This window comes from Dendropsophus ebraccatus, chromosome 4 (genome assembly GCF_027789765.1).
Source record: "Dendropsophus ebraccatus isolate aDenEbr1 chromosome 4, aDenEbr1.pat, whole genome shotgun sequence".
Lineage (NCBI taxonomy): Eukaryota > Metazoa > Chordata > Amphibia > Anura > Hylidae > Dendropsophus > Dendropsophus ebraccatus.
The window spans coordinates 7,442,046-7,462,427 of NC_091457.1; the positions used below are offsets into that span (position 1 = coordinate 7,442,046).

Below are 20,382 nucleotides of genomic sequence, written 5' to 3' on the forward strand. Positions count from 1 at the left end.
CGGCCTGCCTGGGACTCGACGCTTTTGGGGTAAGGTACTGGACATCTATCGTTTCTATACAGGCAACACCCCACACACTACGCTACGATCTCTAAGCTCTTCAGTAACTGGTCCTTATGTGTACAGTATACAGTGCATCCCTCTAGCTGACTAGTTTCACAGCTCTTACAGTGAAGAACCAGCTCCTAAATTGTCCATTTCACAGATTTACAGCTCTTACAGTAAAGAAGTGTGGTGATTTCTGGGGATTTAAAGGGGTGCTCCAGTGAAAATCTTTCTTTCAAATCAAATGGTGTCAAAGTTATATAGATTTGTAATTTACTTCTATGTAAAAATCGCCAGTCTTCCAGTACTTATCTTCTGCTGTATATCCTGCAGGAAGTGGTGTGTCAGGAACTGTCCAGAGCAGCAGAGATTTTCTATGGGGATTTGCTGCTGCTCTGGACAGTTCCTGACATGGACAGAGGTGGCAGCAGAGAGCACTGTGTCAAACCACTTCCTGCAGGACATACAGCAGAAGATAAGTACTGGAAGACTGGAGATTTTTACATAGAAGTAAATTACAAATCTATATAACTTTCTGACACCAGTTGATTTGAAAGATTTTTTTGCCAGAGTTCCCCTTTAACTGCATAATCTGGATGAAGCTAATTCTCAGAAATATTGCATTAATGCATGACGATACTCTGCCGGCTTTAGCGGCAGCTGACTTACACTACTCCAAATCTCTTTTAGTATGTAGATGCCCAAGCTCTCCATTGAGTGTGGTCTGGTAACCTATATACCTAGTTATATGTATATATCTATATCCCAGGCAGGTTTACATTCTCTTACTGTAGATTTACCAACCACCTCTGCTGGAAGTTTGTTCCAAGCATCTACTACTCTGCAAGCAGAGTGTATGGGACGTGTAAAGTTTGCTGGAAGTTATCACAGTAGATAAGAAGTTAGCAGTGCACAGGAGTGTGTCACACTAGCAGCGCCTCTTTGCACACGCTGTACTCGGCAGCAGCAGCAGCATATAGTAGGTAAATGAGTGAATATTCCGGCACGCCCACACATTACACTCAGCTACGTCTCCTCGGGTCACTCAGCCTGGGGATCGCAGCGCAGCCGGGAGGTGAGTGCCCTGCAGGTTGTTATGTGTGTGAACAGATACCTATAGAACAGAGGTAGGGAACCCTGGCTCTCCAGCTGTTTTAAAACTACAACTCCCATCATACCTGGACAGCCCTGCTGTGTAGAACATGTCAGTGTTATTAGACTTTGTTCTCCCATTATTATTACATTGTATATTATATTGTATCCGCTGCTCCTTGTTATATCTTTATAGAATACGGCTGAGGGATAAGTGATGGGTGATGAATCTAAGTGATGGGTGATGAATCCCGCATTACAGGATGGAGAAGCTAATTGTTTCTGGTAAAAGGCGTAGAAAAGCTGGACTCACTTTAAGACATAAAAAATGTATATGAAAATCAATATCATCATGGGGGACTGATCGGGTGAGATCTCCCCATATATACTGGATATGTGATCTCCAGCCCCGGCCGGGGTACTCCCCTATCAATCACCCCCGTCATTGAGGTGTGATCCTCTCCCAATCTACTACCAAAGATCCTGGAAGGTCCAGGAAGCTGAGATATAAGCTGCTATCGGGTGGGCTCCCAGCGATGATGGTTTTACCTTCTTGATGATTAGCGACACTACAAGGTGAGGACTCCATCAGGGACAACGCCTTTCACTTTCCTATCTCCCTCTCTATTTTATAGATCTCCGCTTGTTGTCAGTGATTGGATAGTTCTTGTCTTCTGCATTCCATAATATATATATATATATCTATATCATAAAAATCAAAGTCCATCTATACAGTACATGTATATACAGGGCCCCCTACTCCATCTATACAGTACATGTATATACAGGACCCCCTACTCCATCTATACAGTACATGTATATACAGGGCCCCCTACTCCATCTATACAGTACATGTATATACAGGACCCCCTACTCCAACTACACATTACATGTATATACAGGACCCCCTACTCCATCTATACAGTACATGTATATACAGGACCCCCTACTCCATCTATACAGTACATATATATATACAGGGCACTACATGTATACAGGACCCCCTACTCCATCTATACAGTACATGTATACAGGACCCCCTACTCCATCCATACAGTACATGTATATACAGGACCCCCTACTCCATCCATACAGTACATGTATATACAGGACCTCCTACTCCAACTACACATTACATGTATATACAGGACCCCCTACTCCATCTATACAGTACATGTATATACAGGACCCCCTACTCCATCTATACAGTACATATATATATATACAGGGCACTACATGTATACAGGACCCCCTACTCCATCCATACAGTACATGTATATACAGGACCCCCTACTCCATCTATACAGTACAAGTATATACAGGACCCCCTACTCCATCTATACAGTACATGTATATACAGGACCACCTACTCCATCCATACAGTACATGTATACACAGGGCACAACAGGTATACCAAACTGTGACTGGGTAACACTGCCACACCAGACCTGACCAATACCGCCATACTGTGACTGGATAACACCTCCAGACCTGACCAATACCGCCATACTGTGACTGGATAACACTGCTACACCAGACCTGACCAATACCGCTATACTGTGACTGGATAACACTGTCATACCAGACCTGACCAATACCGCCATACTGTGAATGGATAACACCGCCACACCAGACCTGACCAATACCGCCATACTGTGACTGGATAACACTGCCATACCAGACCTGACCAATACCGGCAAACTGACTGGGTAACACTGCCACCCCAGACCTGACCAATAACGCCATACTGTGACTGGATAACACCGTCATATCAGACCTGACCAATACTGCCATACTGTGACTGGATAACACCACTATACCAGACCTGACCAATACCACCATACCGTGACTGGATAACACCGCCACACCAGACCTGACCAATACCGCCATACTGTGACTGGATAACACCGCCATACCAGACATGACCAATACCGACACACTGTGACTGAATAACACTGCCATACGGGTAAATACAACCCTGCAGGTATACAGGACCCCAAAACTATACACTACAGGTGCACGGGACCTCCACAAAACTATATACTACAGGTAAACAGGACCGCCGAAACTATATACTACAGGTATACAGGACCTACACCAACTATATACTTCAGGTATACAGGACCTACACCAACTATATACTACAGGTATACAGGACCCCAAACTATACACTACAGGTATACAGGACCCCAAAACTATACACTACAGGTATACAGGAACTCCACCAACTATATACTACAGGTATATAGGACCCCAAACTATACACTACAGGTATACAGGACCTCAAAACTATACACTACAGGTATACAGGACCTACACCAACTCTATAATACAGGTATACAGCACCTTCACCAACTCTATACTACAAGTATACAGGACCCCAAATATACTACAGGTATACAGGAACTCCACCAGCTATATACTACAGGTATATAGGACCCCAAACTATACACTACAGGTATACAGGACCTCCACCAACTCTATACTATAGTTATACAGGACCCTCAAACTATTTACTACAGGTATACAGGACCCCCGAACTATATACTACAGGTATACAAGACCTCCACCAATTATACACTACAGGTATCCAGGACCCTCAAACACCGCCATACCAGACCTGACCAATACCGCCATACAGTAACTGGATAACACCGCCAGACCTGACCAATACCACCACACTGTGATTGGATAACACCACCAGACCTGACCAATACCGCCATACTGTGACTGGATAACACCGCCACACCAGACCTGACCAATACCACCATACTGTGACTGGATAACACTGCCACACCAGACCTGACCAATACTACCATACTGTGACTGGATAACACTGCCACTCCAGACCTGACCAATACCACCATACCGTGGCTGGATAACACTGCCACTCCAGACCTGACCAATACCACCATACCGTGGCTGGATAACACTGCCACTCCAGACCTGACCAATACCACCATACCGTGGCTGGATAACACTGCCACACCAGACCTGACCAATACTACCATACCCCCCTTCGAAAAGACACTAGATTTTCTGGCAAGTCTGAACAGGAGGTGGAAGACTAGAAAAATAAAAAAAATTTAAAAGTTGTTTCCTTCCCCCTGCTCCCTGGTGCTGCCCCCATGCAAGGTGCTGCTTTAGGCAGACCACAAGTGCCTAATGGTAAATACGACCCTGCAGGTGTACAGGACACTACAGGTATACAGGACCCCAAAACTATACACTACAGGTGCACGGGACCTTCACCACCTATATATTACAAGTATACAGGACCCCAAACTATACACTACAGGTATACAGGACCTACACCAACTCTATACTACAGGTATACAGGACCTCCACCGACTATATACTACAGATATACAAGATCTACACCAACTCTATACTACAGGTATACAGCACCTCCACCAACTCTATACTACAGGTATACTGGACCCCAAACTATACACTACAAGTATACAGGACCCCTCCCAACTTTATACTACAGGTATACAGCACCTCCACCAACTTTATACTACAGCTATACAGGACCCCCAAACTTTACACTACAAGTATACAAGACCTCTACCAACTATAAACTACAGGTACACAGGTATACATGACCCCAGAACTATATACTACAGGTACACAAGACCTCCACCAACTATACACTACAGGTATCTAGGACCCTCAAACTATAAACTACAGGTATAAAAGTCCTCCACCAACTATACATTACAGGTATACAGCACCTTCACCAACTATATATTACAGGTATACAGGACCCCTAATTATACAGTACAGGTATACAGGACCTCTACCAGCTATACACTGCAGATATACAGTAATTCCGAAACTATACAATACAGGTATACAGACCCCCCCCCCCTCAACTACACACTACAGGTATACAGGACCCCCTCAAATATACGCTACAGGTATACAGGACCCCCTCAACTATACGCTACAGGTACTGTATACAGGACGGATGTTTGAAGCTTTTAGTTTATTTCTAATGTGCATAAGCTACAATTTACATACACAATGCAGAACTGTCGGGTATATAGGGGCATATAGGGCTACTGGCAATTTTCCCTTAAACAAAAAAAAAAAGGACATAGATTGGCCTCCTGGGCACCTTAGAATAAATCTAATTAACACACTGACACTTTATACCCGGGCAGCGCCGGGTACATTTTCTACTATATATATATATATATATATATATATATATATATATATATATATACAAAAAAGGGAAAGTCCAGCACCAAAATGGCAAATCCCATAAAGCTTAGTCTTTATTGTAATTCTTCACATCAGGTACAGTTTATTCAATAAAGTCTAAGCTTTATGGGATTTGCCATTTTGGTGCTGGACTTTTCCTTTTTTTGTATGCTGTGACCCTGGCTCCGGGTCTTACCGTGCACCAAAGGAAATACCACAGCAGGTGAGCTGGCCTACAACAGACTGTGTGTGTGTGTATATATATATATATATATATATATATATATATATATATATATATATATATATATATATCCCAGCATACCTATATATATATATATAATGGTATGCAGAGCTGTATATATATATATAATGGTGTGCTGGCCTGTGTATAGATATATAGATATAGATATAGATATACATATAGAGCCCAGCAGTCAGGGTCTGTGTCAGTCAGTCAGTGTTTGTGTCAATAATTGTACATAGTGGATGGATGAGGGGCCCGCTGAGGCTCTGTCGCCCTGTCAAAAACCTGGATCCGGCCCTGGCTAGATGGCTGCTCCACCACAGTCTGTAATGTAATGGGTATCAGACAGCTCTTATAAGCCGCTGCCAGCCATAAATGATTGTTTCCTCCTCACTGACCCCAAAGATCTGCAAATTGAAACAGAAAGTATATTAGAAAGTTGCACGTTTTCTCTCTGAAATGATTATCCTTTAATAACATTAAGCTGGAAAACCCCTTTAAATTAACAATTGTTTACTACAGATAAGCGCAAGTCGAGCACGTTCCGGTCAGACAAACCCGGGGGTGTGGTATTTGATTAGCGGCGGCTGAAGAAGTTGGATGCAGCCCTATGGAGTCCTGAAAAACAAGGATACAGCCTGGGGTCTATTTCTAGGCGGCCTCAGGGTTATCTTCAGCCTCCGCTAATCAAACGCTGCACGCTCGGGTTCGGACGGACAGGGACGTGCTCGAGCTCTATTGTTCACTTGTAAGCTGCTGGCAGTAAGAAGGTGTCTGGCAATACAAAGCCTTAGTAATACATTATAATCTCTGTGAATGTGGGAGCACCCCGACCTTACATCTAGGAGGTTACACACTGATGAGGAGCAGAACTACAATTCCCATCATGCCTGGGCAACTAATGTTTGGCTGTCCAGGCATGATAGGAGTTGTAGTTTTGCATCCCCTGGTATAAGTGGGGGTGGGGGGGGGGATGAGTTAAAAATACTGACCCCCATACTACTGTACGGAAAAAGCTAAAGAATATCGTTAAAGGGGTTATCCGGGTAACATAAACAATATTCTGAATGATCCCCCTTCCCAGTGCCCCCCTATGTCTAATATACATGTATAACCTATCTTGCACCATTCCCCTGTTTTTTCTCATACTTACCTGCTCTGGATGACTAAAGTCATCTTCTCTGTGTCCTCTCTGACCACGCTCAGCTCCCTCTTCCTCTCTCCCTATGTAGTCACAGGACATGTGATCTCCTCTCTGGGGGCCGGGTTAGATGTCTATTGACTTGGTAACCCGACCCATAGAAGACATTATCTGCATCATCTCCATGCACCTGTGCTGCTTCCATAGACTTACATGTGTCCCCGAGCCTTGGTTTCTGTAATATGAAACGTTATAGTTTTATCTCTGCTTGCTGTCAGTGAATGCAGGCACATGTACCCGTCTTTGTGTCACAGCTCTGTATATTGTAAGTGTTATGGATGTTTTTAGTCTGGATGGAACTAGAATGTTTTCATTCACAGTCAGCAAGCAGAGATCTAAACCTACACTACACCCTCCACCCGCGGAAAACAGACGTTATGCAGCATATAGTTACACCGTGCGTGCGTCAGCTCTGCTACACCATCAGCTAGTATGGAATACATATTGGGGTGATGTGATGCAAAATCAGTGATAAAACAGTCCTGTGTCACTGTGCAATAGTAATGACAGCAGGGGGCAGGAGAGAAAGCTAAGGGGGTGAGTATGCGAACAGACCAGTCAGGGAGATGCATGATGGGAAATGTAGTTTCTTGGCCGGCGCCATCTTGGAAGTTGATCGGTTTTTAGAAAAAACTGTAACTCAGAAATGGCGGCATCTAGAAAGACAGCAGACGGCTCAGAATACTCAGGGGGACTTGGTGAGTAGGAGCAGCTGTAACATTTGTCCAGCCATGAGGAATCTCATGGACACAGACGTAGAATACAAGAAAGTCAGGACTGCAAACACTCTGCGGGGATTGTTATATGTGTCACACATCACTACACTACAAGTGATCACTGCCCCTATACATGGAGCACCAGGTGTAATGGTAGTATAATGGTTGTATGGTAGTATAATGGTTCTAAGGTAGTATAATGGTAGTAAGGTAGTGGTATGGTAGTATAATGGTTGTATGGCAGTATAATGGTACTAAGGTAGTATAATGGTAGTGGTATGGTAGTATAATGGTTGTATGGCAGTATAATGGTACTAAGGTAGTATAATGGTTGTATGGTAGTATAATGGTTGTATGGTAGTATAATGGTTGTATGGTAGTATAATGGTACTAAGGTAGTATAATGGTAGTATGGTAGTATAATGGTAGTAAGGTAGTATAATGGTAGTAAGGTAGTGGTATGGTAGTATAATGGTAGTAAGGTAGTGGTATGGTAGTATAATGGTTGTATGGCAGTATAATGGTACTAAGGTAGTATAATGGTAGTAAGGTAGAAGTATGGTAGTATAATGGTAGTAAGGTAGTATAATGGTAGTATGGTAGTGGTATGGTAGTATAATGGTTGTATGGCAGTATAATGGTAGTAAGGTAGTATAATGGTAGTATGGTAGTATAATGGTTGTATGGCAGTATAATAGTAGTAAGGTAGTATAATGGTTGTATGGCAGTATAATGGTAGTAAGGTAGTGGTATGGTAGTATAATGGTAGTAAGGTAGTATAATGGTAGTAAGGTAGTGGTATGGTAGTATAATGGTTGTATGGCAGTATAATGGTACTAAGGTAGTATAATGGTAGTAAGGTAGTATGGTAGTATAATGGTTGTATGGCAGTATAATGGTAGTAAGGTAGTATAATGGTAGTATGGTAGTATAATGGTTGTATGGCAGTATAATAGTAGTAAGGTAGTATAATGGTTGTATGGCAGTATAATGGTAGTAAGGTAGTGGTATGGTAGTATAATGGTAGTAAGGTAGTATAATGGTAGTAAGGTAGTGGTATGGTAGTATAATGGTTGTATGGCAGTATAATGGTAGTAAGGTAGTGGTATGGTAGTATAATGGTAGTAAGGTAGTATAATGGTAGTAAGGTAGTATGGTAGTATAATGGTTGTATGGCAGTATAATGGTAGTAAGGTAGTGGTATGGTAGTATAATGGTAGTAAGGTAGTATAATGGTAGTAAGGTAGTATGGTAGTATAATGGTTGTATGGCAGTATAATGGTAGTAAGGTAGTGGTATGGTAGTATAATGGTAGTAAGGTAGTATAATGGTAGTAAGGTAGTATGGTAGTATAATGGTTGTATGGCAGTATAATGGTAGTAAGGTAGTGGTATGGTAGTATAATGGTAGTAAGGTAGTATAATGGTAGTAAGGTAGTATGGTAGTATAATGGTTGTATGGCAGTATAATGGTAGTAAGGTAGTGGTATGGTAGTATAATGGTAGTAAGGTAGTATAATGGTAGTAAGGTAGTATAATGGTAGTGGTATGGTAGTATGATCATGAATAAGACCCCCAGGAGCAGTCGCAATGCAGTGACTCCTGTATATGTCAGGATCTTTTATTCTTGGAGAAGCAATAATAATGGTTACACACTGGTGGAATTGGAAACTTTGAAACTTTTTCTGTCTGATCCTTGACCGGGGTGATTTATGGTGGAGCTGAATGGTGTATACTAATTATTATTATTATTATTATTATTATTATAATCTGCACGTTTTCTACACACGCGTCTTACTTATGATTTTCAATGGGCTTTGGGGGGGGGGCCACTTCCTGCAGGACATACAGCAGGTGATAAGTACTGGAAGACTGGAGATGATTAAATAGAAGTCATTTACAAATCGATAGAACTTTCTGACACCGGTTGATATTATAATTTTTTTTATGATCTCTGGAGTACCCCTTTAAGGCATGACTTTTTGTGTGTATTTTTCCGGCTCCATCCATAAAATGCTACAAAAGAGAAACATGAGATCACAAAGTGAATAAATGGCTGAATAATATATAAATGTCGCCTTCCTCCCCCGCCTTTATATAATACGCAGCCATTGTGTCTTTATGAATAGTTTACGGATTACTGAAAAAAACTTATTTGGCTACAAAAGCAAACAGAGGAGGACAATGCGTCTGTAGGCGCCATGAGGGCCGGTTATAAGCTGCATTAATGATTGACTGAGTGTGTGACACCCACCTCATTAATGATACCATAAACTATGAACCTGATTCATGATACCATATACGACGCACCTGATTAATGATACCATATACTACGCACCTGATTCATAATACCATATACTACGCACCTGATTCATGATAACATATACTATGCACCTGATTCATGATACCATACACTATGCACCTGATTCATGATACCATACACTATGCACCTGATTCTTGATACCATATACTACACACCTCATTAATGATACTATAAACTATGCACCTGATTCATGATACCATATACTACACACCTCATTAATGATACTATAAACTATGCACCTGATTCATGATACCATATACTACACACCTCATTAATGATACTATAAACTATGCACCTGATTCATGATAACATATACTATGCACCTGATTCATGATACCATATACTATGCGCCTGATTAATGATACCATATACGACGCACCTGATTCATGATACCATATACTACACACCTCATTAATGATACTATAAACTATGCACCTGATTCATGATACCATATACTATGCGCCTGATTAATGATACCATATACTACGCACCTGATTCATAATACCATATACTACACACCTGATTCATAATACCATATACTACGCACCTCATTAATGATACCATATACTATGCACCTGATTCATGATAACATATACTACGCACCTCATTAATGATACCATATACTATGCACCTAATTCATGATACCATATATTACGCACCTGATTCATGATACCATATAATAGGCACCTGATTCATGATAACATTTACTACACACCTGATTCATGATACCATACACTACACACCTGATTCATGATACCATATACTACGCACCTGATTCATAATACCATATACTACACACCTGATTCATAATACCATATACTACGCACCTGATTCATGATACCATATACTATTCACCTGATTCTTGATATCATATACTACACACTTGATTACTGATACCATATACTACGCACCTGATTCATGATACCATACACTACGCACCTGATTCATGATACCATATACTATGCACCTGATTCATGATACCATATACTACGCATCTGATTCATGATACCATACACTATGCACCTGATTCATAATACCATATACTACGCACCTGATTCATGATACCATATACTATTCACCTGATTCTTGATATCATATACTACACACTTGATTACTGATACCATATACTACGCACCTGATTCATGATACCATACACTACGCACCTGATTCATGATACCATATACTATGCACCTGATTTATGATACCATACACTACGCACCTGATTCAAGATACCATATACTACGCACCTCATTCATGATACCATATACTACGCACCTGATTCATGATACCATATACTATGCACCTGATTCATGACACCATATACTACGCATCTGATTCATGATACCATATACTACGCATGCTGAGCGCAGCCATTAATAGGAGGTGTCAATCATTGTGGGGCGATCCTCACAGTAACATAAAATGGGCATGAATGAGAATAAAGTAAAGTAATACAATTAAAGCAAATCCTGACAGAGAACATCTAGAGAGGGGTAGGGAACTTTGGCCAAGGTTCCCTACCCCTGGGCTAGAAGCTGGAAATCACTATAGAATATCCTATACATAATGGAGAGACACTTGCCTGGTATGCAGCACACTGAAACAACAGCGACCTTTGATGTCAAACATCTTCCCTCCGTGGGATAATCTTATGTGTTTACTAACAGATTTGTAAATCATTTACCCAAAATGACTTTTTACCCACCAAAAAACAAACCAACACATTTTGGCCACTAGGTGTCAGTCTTCCATGCCATCTGCTGCTTACTGCTTCTTGTAAGGCTCAGTCTGTCACTAGTAACAGATAGACAAAGACAGAACACAGGGTTACAATATGGATAATTGCTTATTCCTTTGGATAATTGGATAAACGCCTTTTCAAATATATACACACACATACATCCCCAACCTGGAAATTTCCGGTCTGGCTCTCACATGACCGTCGCACCTCAGTAAATTTCTGCGACGTTCCTGTATTTGCCCCAGGAGAATCGTGCGGGAAATACTGGTAATATATGGTAATAAGTCACATACCCGGGGAGGTCTTGGATGGCTGTACACCAGTATAGGAGAGAAGCTCCCCAGACGACCAAGCCAATTCACGGTTGACAAATATGCCGTATACTGCCCCCCCCATCTCGGTATTTATAAACCTTTATAACTCCGCCTAAGCGGTAACCTGTAAGCAACCAGGTTGCCATATAACTGCAGAAGGTTGCCACCCCTCCAATGGGACCTCCAAAGACTCCTCAGTCAGCGCCATCCACGAACTCCCCACCGCCGGCTGCTACTCGAGCCAACTACCAGCCAACCATAGCACACAAAACAGGGTGGGCTGTTGTCAGGTCCGGACACAGTGCTCCCTGCTGCCACCTCTGTCCTATATACCCTGCCCTTCTCCAGGTCACCCCTATATACCCCACCCTTCCCCAGGTCACCCCTATATACCCTGGCCTTTCCCAGGTCACCCCTATATACCCCACCCTTCTCCAGGTCACCCCTGTATACCCCGCCCTTCTCCAGGTCACCCCTATATACCCTGCCCTTCTCCAGGTCACCCCTATTCCCCACCCTTCCCCAGGTCAACCCTATATACCCTGGCCTTTCCCAGGTCACCCCTATATACCCCACCCTTCTCCAGGTCACCCCTGTATACCCCGCCCTTCTCCAGGTCACCCCTATATACCCCGCCCTTCTCCAGGTCACCCCTATATACCCTGCCCTTCTCCAGGTCACCCCTATTCCCCACCCTTCCCCAGGTCACCCCTGTATACCCCGCCCTTCTCCAGGTAACCCCTGTATACCCCGTCCTTCTCCAGGTAACCCCTGTATACCCCGCCCTTCTCCAGGTCACCCCTATATACCCCGCCCTTCTCCAGGTCACCCCTATTCCCCACCCTTCCCCAGGTCACCCCTATTCCCCACCCTTCCCCAGGTCACCCCTATATACCCTGGCCTTTCCCAGGTCACCCCTATTTACCCTGCCTTTCCCAGGTCACCCCTATATACCCCACCCTTCTCCAGGTCACCCCTGTATACCCCGCCCTTCTCCAGGTCACCCCTATTCCCCACCCTTCCCCAGGTCACCCCTATATACCCTGGCCTTTCCCAGGTCACCCCTATATACCCCACCCTTCTCCAGGTCACCCCTGTATACCCCGCCCTTCTCCAGGTCACCCCTATATACCCCGCCCTTCTCCAGGTCACCCCTATTCCCCACCCTTCCCCAGGTCACCCCTATATTCCCCACCCTTCCCCAAGTCACCCCTATATACCCTGGCCTTTCCCAGGTCACCCCTATATACCCTGGCCTTTCCCAGGTCACCCCTATATACCCCACCCTTCTCCAGGTCACCCCTGTATACCCCGCCCTTCTCCAGGTCACCCCTATATACCCCGCCCTTCTCAAGGTCACCCCTATATACCCCACCCTTCCCCAGGTTGCTCGGTTGGGTGCTCCGCTGTTGGTGCAGTGTACAGGGACTTGTATCACTCTTAGTAGTCCCTGCTCCTGTATACACAGGGTAATGGATTCTATATACTGGATATCTGTGTGGATCTCTGGTGTCTCCTCTCACCGCTCCCTATCTCTTCCTCCTATAACAGCGTCCTGTGTAGCAGACGTCTCCAGAGCTGTGGGAGCTGCCGCCATCACTAGCTGACAGTCCCTGATGGGGATACACAGGTGAGTACACACCTTTCACACACACCTCTAATACACAATCCACACAGGGAAGCTGAGCTTTACACAAATGTTACACAACCTCCTAATATCCTTGTATCATTGTCTGTATACCTGCTTGCAGTCACTGACTGGAAACCTGTCCCTGCTTATAGCTGGTGCAGATGGCTACGTCCGATGCAGGGACCCTGCGGGGGACAGATCATAGTTTATTATATATATATTCCATGCAATATATTCCCCCTTTGGTGCGTCAGTCTTTGACACCTTTTCAGGATCCCTGCTTACTGTCACTGACCTGGATATTTCCTGCACAGACGTAACACAGAGGGATTGTGCAACTGTTAAAGGGGTATCCCACCCACACATAACTTTTGATATGTTGCTGCCAATGGTGAGACCAAAAATTCCTTCCATACTTGTTATTATCTATTCAGTCTCCTTCCCCCAGTTTTCAGCTGAAGTTTTCTGCTGAAGACACAAAAATCTGTGTGTGAGGCTCTTACTCTGTCTCCTCCTCCTGCCCCCTCCCTTCTGAGACGGCTGATTTAAACAAGTCCCTGGCTGGCAGTATCTGCAACATTGTAGCTTCTTTGTAATGCTGGGAGGGTTATTCTGAGGTCAAGTTGCTGATAAACTCACTGTGATTATCCCTCCAAGCATTACAAAGACGCTAAAATTGAAGCTAAATAAGTTGCAGATACAGCCTGCCAGGGACGTGCAGGGACCTTGGTTTCAGATGCACGGGGGACACAGCCTTAGTATATTCTATAGTGCACTGCAGGATTGCCTAGACTGGACACAACTGTAGCAAATACAGACGAATACGGCCTCAGTCTAAAAATCCATATTTAAAGGGTTTGTTCACCAAAAAATGTTCTTTCAAATCAACTGACGCCAGAGATTTGTAATTTACTTCTAATAAAAAGTTTCTAGTCTTTCAGTACTTATCAGCTGCTGTATGTTCTACAGGAAGTGGTGTATTCTCTCCAGTCTGACACAGTGCTCTCTGCTGCCACCTCTGTCCATCTCAGGAACTGTCCAGAGTAGCAGCAAATCCCCATAGAAAACCTCTTCTGCTCTGGACAGTTCCTGACATGGACAGAGGTGGCAGCAGAGAGCGCTGTGTCAGACTGGAGAGAATACATCACTTCCTGCAGGACATACAGCAGCTGATAAGTACTGGAAGGCTAGAGATTTTTTATTAGAAGTAAATTACAAATCTCTGGCGTCAGTTGATTTGAAAGACCATTTTTTTTTTTTTTTAGGTCAACTACCACTTTAATCCCCCTCCCCAGACTGCAATCGGAAGCGGTATCTACAGTAAGTAAACCAATAACCACATCCCTGTCTACTGTGCCAGTTTAATAGAGGAAACGTACGGTTATAAACGTGACACAACATCCGCCCTGCCCAGTAGTCACCGGTGACACCACCGCCATACACAGAGCCAAAAACTGTCAAAAAGTTGCAAAACTTCCTTGTCTGCATAAACCAGTACAGGTCTTCCCTGTATATAGGAGGAGAGAGCGGCCATTGTGCCCCATAGTCCAGATCCTGGAGCCGCTATCTATCTGCATTGTTATCATCACTGCAACCATAAAGCCTGTTACACGTGCGCCGATAGTTCAGTTATCATGCTGTTTACTGAGAAGCTGTATCAAAGTCTATCAGCGTATGTAACCAGGTGTATCCGAGCCAGGACTCTTACGATACATTGTATCTATTTCAGACCCTGAGGACTACACTAGCGGCTCCAGAAGATGAGAGGGAGCCAAGTCTGGAAAGTTCTGTGTGCAGTGTGCCTCAGCCTTTGTGTCACCGTCCTGATCATCCGAGGATCCGCCGATGACGAGTGTCCGGACGTCACTGATCCCTATCTCCAGGTAATACGGTAATGGGGGGCTGGATAGAGAGGGAGGTGCACATAGGAGAAGCAGCAATAATTCTGTTTCTGGTTCACAGAGACGAGACGTAGAGAACGTCCGATTGTTCGACGTGAACCGAGATGCTCTGCAAAGTCTTGACGTCCCCTACAAGTATCTGCTGGGTTCTCCACCTGGGAAGAAAAGTGAGTATGTGGGTGATGAACCTGAGCGTCAGGGATGGGGAGACCGCGGCCCTCCAGCTGCTGCACGACTACAACTCCCATCAGGCCTGGACAGACAAAGCTAAAGCTGTACTGGAATGATGGGAGTTGTAGTGTCGCAACAGCCGGAGGTCCCAAGTGGAGATCTGACGGCACAGAAGTTCAAGGAATCTTGGCTGTAATTTTCTTGTCTTCTTGAGGATTGTTGTTCTCCACATCAATGACGCCTCTGGGGAATAAACTCCACATTACAGGAGAATATCTGATGAGAAGGCGGCAGCCACAGCTCTGCTCTATAAGCATCCATACTTACAGCCACAGCTCTGCTCTACACACATCCATACTTACAGCCCTGCTCTACACACATCCATACTTACAGCCCCAGCTCTGCTTTACACACATCCATACTAACAGCCCTGCTCTACACACATCCATACTTACAGCCCCAGCTCTGCTCTACACACATCCATACTTACAGCCCCAGCTCTACACACATCCATACTTACAGCCCCAGCTCTGCTCTACACACATCTATACTTACAGCCCTGCTCCACACACATCCATACTTACAGCCCTGCTCTACACACATCCATACTTACAGCCCTGCTCCAAACACATCCATACTTACAGCCCCAGCTCTGCTCTACACACATCCATACTTACAGCCCCAGCTCTGCTCTACCCACATCTATACTTACAGCCCTGCTCCACACACATCCATACTTACAGCCCTGCTCCACACACATCCATACTTACAGCCCTGCTCTACACACATCCATACTTACAGCCCTGCTCCACACACATCCATACTTACAGCCCTGCTCCACACACATCCATACTTACAGCCCTGCTCTACACACATCCATACTTACAGCCCTGCTTTACACATATCCATACTTACAGCCCTGCTTTACACATATCCATACTCACAGCCCCAGCTCTGCTCTACACACATCCATACTTACAGCCACAGCCCTGCTCTACACAATTCCATACTTATAGCTCTGCTCTACACACATTCATACTTACAGCCCTGCTCTACACACATCCATACTTACAGCCCTGCTCTACACACATCCATACTTACAGCCCCAGCTCTGCTCTACACACATCTATACTTACAGCCCTGCTCCACACGCATCCATACTTACAGCCCTGCTCTACACACATCCATACTTACAGAATGGACAGAGAGGGATAAAAAAAACTCTGGAGGAGGGGGGCGGTGGGCTCCAGGGGAGGACAGAGGAGTCTGGCAGCGGCTTTCTCTTCTCTTCCTATTCAGAACACATCATGCAGCCTCTTATTACCAATCACCGCCTGTACTCCGATTGGTAACAAAGAACAATAGGCCCCATGATCCTGGAGTTATGGATTAGGTTTATTACGTCACAATTTTCCACTGCATGAGAATGAGGTTTCAGAAATCCTATCCCCACAATGGGCTGCAGCCTAGGACGCATCTATTACAGACATTACGGTATAAAACCTTGCTGCAGCCTAGGACGCATCTATTACAGACATTACGGTATTAAACCCTGCTGCAGCCTAGGACACATCTATTACAGACATTGTGGTATAAACTCTCAGCACTGCTCTACACTAGAGGAGTCTGGAGGATGGATAGCAGGGTATGGAGGGAGCAAAGGAGTCCAGTAAGAGGAGAGAGGAGCATGGAGGAGGACAGAAGAGTCTGGAGAATGGACAAGAGGGGTCCAGGAGGGGTAGATAAGAGTCCGGAAAGGTGGACAGAGGAGTATGGAGGAGACAAAGGAGTCCAGGAGATTGGAGTCCAGGCGGGGGAAAGTGGAGTCTGGAAGGGAGAAGAAAGGAGGCCGAAAGGTAGAGAGAGGAGTCCAGGAGGGGAGAAGAGGAGTATGGAGGAGGACAAAAGAGTCCTGGAGGGGGGGCAGAGGAGTCCAGGAGGGAGGGCAGAGGAGTCCAGGAGGGGAGGCAGAGGAGTCCAGGAGGGGAGGCAGAGGAGTCCAGGAGGGGGGAGAGAGGAGTCCAGGAGGGCAAGAGAGGAGTCCGGGAGGGGGAGAGGGGCGTCTGGGAGGGAGGAGAGAGGAGTCCAGGAGGGGGGACAGAGGAGTCCAGGAGGGGAAGAGAGGAGTCTGGGAAGGAGGAGGGAGGAGAGAGGAGTCCAGGAGGGGGGACAGAGGAGTCCAGGAGGGGAAGAGAAGAGTCTGAGAAGAAGGAGAGAGGAGTCTGGGAGGGAGGAGAGAGGAGTCCAGGAGAGGGACAGAGGAGTCCAGGAGGGAAAGAGAGGAGTCTGGAAGGGAGGAGAGAGGAGTCCGAAAGGTGGATAAGGGAGTCCAGGAGGGGAGCAGAGGAGAATGGAGGAGGACAAAAGAGTCTGAAGAATGGACAGAGTGATCCAGAGGGGGCAAAAGAGTCTGGAAGGGAGGAGAGAGGAGTCCAGGAGGGGGAGAGAGGAGTCTGGAAGGGAGGAGAGAGGAGTCCAGGAGGGGGAGAGAGGAGTCTGGGAGGGAGGAGAGAGGAGTCCAGGTGGCAGAGAGAGAGAGAAGTCTGGAAGGGAGGAGAGCGGAGTCCAGGAGGGGGAGAGAGGAGTCTGGGAGGAAGGAGAGAGGAGTCCAGGAGGGGAAGAGAGCAGTCTGGGAGGGAGGAGAGAGGAGTCCAGGAGGGAGGAGAGAGGAGTCCAGGAGGGAGGAGAGAGGAGTCCGGGAGGGAGGAGAGAGGAGTCCGGGAGGGGGAGAGAGGAGTCTAGGAAGTGGGACAGAGGAGTCCAGGAGGTTGAGAGAGCAGTCCAGGAGGGGGTACAGAGGGGGGCAGAGGAGTCCAGGAGGGGGGCAGAGGAGTATGGGGCAGGACAGAAGTGTCTGAAAAATGGACAGAGAAGGACTGAGGAGTCTGAAAGGTTTTCATAAATCCTATTCCCTTGCTGCAGCCTTGGACTCCTCTATTACAGACATTATGGTATAAAACCTCGCTGCACCCTTGGACTCCTCTATTACAGACATTACGGTATATAAAACCTTGCTGCAGCCTAGAACTCCTCTATTACAGACATTACGGTATAAACCCTCAGCACGGCTCTACACCAACCATGAATAATATATTCTCATATCCATTATCCTAGGATTCCTCTCCATTGGGATTTCGTCTGTGAAGAGGAAAAAAGAGAACTATCTGCCGACCACCCTCCAGTCCATCTTCAGCCACTGTAGCCAGAACGAGCTGAAGGAAGTGCTGGTGGTCGTCTACCTGGCAAACACCAGACACACGGACAACAGCGACACGGCCAGGGAGATATATGAGCGTTTCTTCTCGGAGATCGACGCCGGTCACCTCCTGGTCATCAGCAGCTATAAGGCGGCCTACCCACCGCTGGACGGATTAAAGAGGAACTACAATGACTCTCCCCAGAGGGTGCACTTTCGCTCTAAGCAGAACGTGGATTACGCCTTCCTGGTCAACTTTTGCGCCAACATATCTCGGTATTACCTGATGTTGGAGGACGACGTGACTTGTTCTATGAACTTCCTCACACATATTAAAAAATATGTCAAAGACCAAACCCGCCCTTGGACCACCATCACCTTCTCTAACTTGGGCTACATCGGGAAACTCTACCATAACGAGGATCTTCCAACATTGGCGCGGTTCTTGCTCCTCTTCTACGATGAGATGCCGTGCGACTGGCTCCTAGACCACTTCTACCGATCCAAAGCTCAGGCGGACATCATCCGCTACAAGCCGTCCCTCTTCCAACACATCGGACAGTTCTCCTCCTTCCAGGGCACATATAACAAACTCAAAGACAAAGACTTTGTGGAAAGAGTGGAAGCGTACGGAGACCATCCGGCGGCCTCCTGCTTCACCGATATGAAGGTGCACCGGGACAATGCTCCGGAGAACGTTTGCTTCCCGGGTCCCGGCTTCTTTTGGGGGATGCAAATAGACTCGGGGAACTATTTTACCATGGTTTTCCAAAGACCGACCGACATCCAAAAAATCCGTATTGTGACGGGGTCGGTGGCCCATCCCAAGGACGTCCTGAGATCGGGAAACGTACAGGTGGGGAGAGGGAAGCAGCAGAACAACAAAAACTGCAAAATATTTACAGAAATTGGAAACTTTCAGAACGGAACGTTTACGATTGATAATATAGACCGGGACACGGGGGGCGCCGTAGATTGCCTGAAAATTCAGGTTTCGGCACCGCAGGCGGACTGGCTCATAATACAAAAAGTAGGTATATGGGTCAGGAAGGAGAACGATACACAATGACACCGGCTCTCATGTTGTGTCGGCCTCCACCTAGCTTCAGCTCCTTTGTGTCCTTCCTTTCATGATCGCTCGGCCCACGCCGCCACCGTAACCGGCGGGCAGTCATGTCACATTGCGAACAAATAGACTATTATTTTGATGGACGTGCCTGTTTGTGCAATGAAGTTGAACGTTCTGGACATTGAGTCCAGTCTGGCGTGCAATATTCTCATTGTTTCTACTGCTGCTGCTGGTGCAGACCAGGGTAACCCCATGGACCGTAACGCTACACTGGAATCATATTATTATAATAAATAAAAGTTTTTGATAATAATTTTTTTTTTTCATTCTGGATGTCCCTCACATCATGGCTGCACTGACTCCAAACTCTATGGGGAGTGGTGAAACATTCAGCTGTGCTCAGTGCTGCCCCCTGCTGTGTAATGTACTGGAGGCTTATAGGACCACTGGAGGAAGGGACTACATTTCCGCCTTACAAATCGGATGTGGGAGCGAAAAACTGTTACAGCGGGTGGAAAAAAGAAA

General features: G+C 45.6%; 1 protein-coding gene across 3 annotated transcripts; it reads left to right on the plus strand.

Annotated features, from left to right (window-relative positions):
- The first annotated feature begins 1,087 nt into the window (after window positions 1-1,087).
- LOC138789411 (alpha-1,6-mannosyl-glycoprotein 4-beta-N-acetylglucosaminyltransferase-like) lies at window positions 1,088-20,170 on the plus strand. 3 transcript variants are annotated; one of them, XM_069968039.1, is made up of 7 exons: window positions 1,103-1,120; window positions 1,334-1,713; window positions 13,442-13,520; window positions 14,786-14,840; window positions 15,250-15,403; window positions 15,483-15,588; window positions 18,707-20,170. In XM_069968039.1, the coding sequence occupies exons 5-7, from the start codon at window positions 15,281-15,283 to the stop codon at window positions 19,855-19,857; spliced, it is 1,380 nt and encodes a 459-aa protein (XP_069824140.1). In that variant the 5' UTR covers window positions 1,103-1,120; window positions 1,334-1,713; window positions 13,442-13,520; window positions 14,786-14,840; window positions 15,250-15,280; the 3' UTR covers window positions 19,858-20,170. The 3 variants fall into 3 exon arrangements, with proteins under 3 accessions (XP_069824139.1, XP_069824140.1, XP_069824138.1); XM_069968037.1 differs by lacking the exon at window positions 14,786-14,840; XM_069968038.1 differs by lacking the exons at window positions 1,334-1,713; window positions 14,786-14,840 and having other exon boundaries at window positions 1,088-1,120.
- Window positions 20,171-20,382: the final 212 nt, after the last annotated feature.

What these genes read in the sequence shown, in the direction of transcription:
- LOC138789411 (XM_069968038.1), top strand. Translation starts at nt 15,281, where the DNA reads ATGAGAGGGAGCCAAGTCTGGAAAGTTCTGTGTGCAGTGTGCCTCAGC. An exon ending in TCACTGATCCCTATCTCCAG is followed by an intron (nt 15,404 to 15,482) that starts GTAATACGGTAA and finishes TCTGGTTCACAG; the next exon opens with AGACGAGACGTAGAGAACGT. An exon ending in TTCTCCACCTGGGAAGAAAA is followed by an intron (nt 15,589 to 18,706) that starts GTGAGTATGTGG and finishes CCATTATCCTAG; the next exon opens with GATTCCTCTCCATTGGGATT.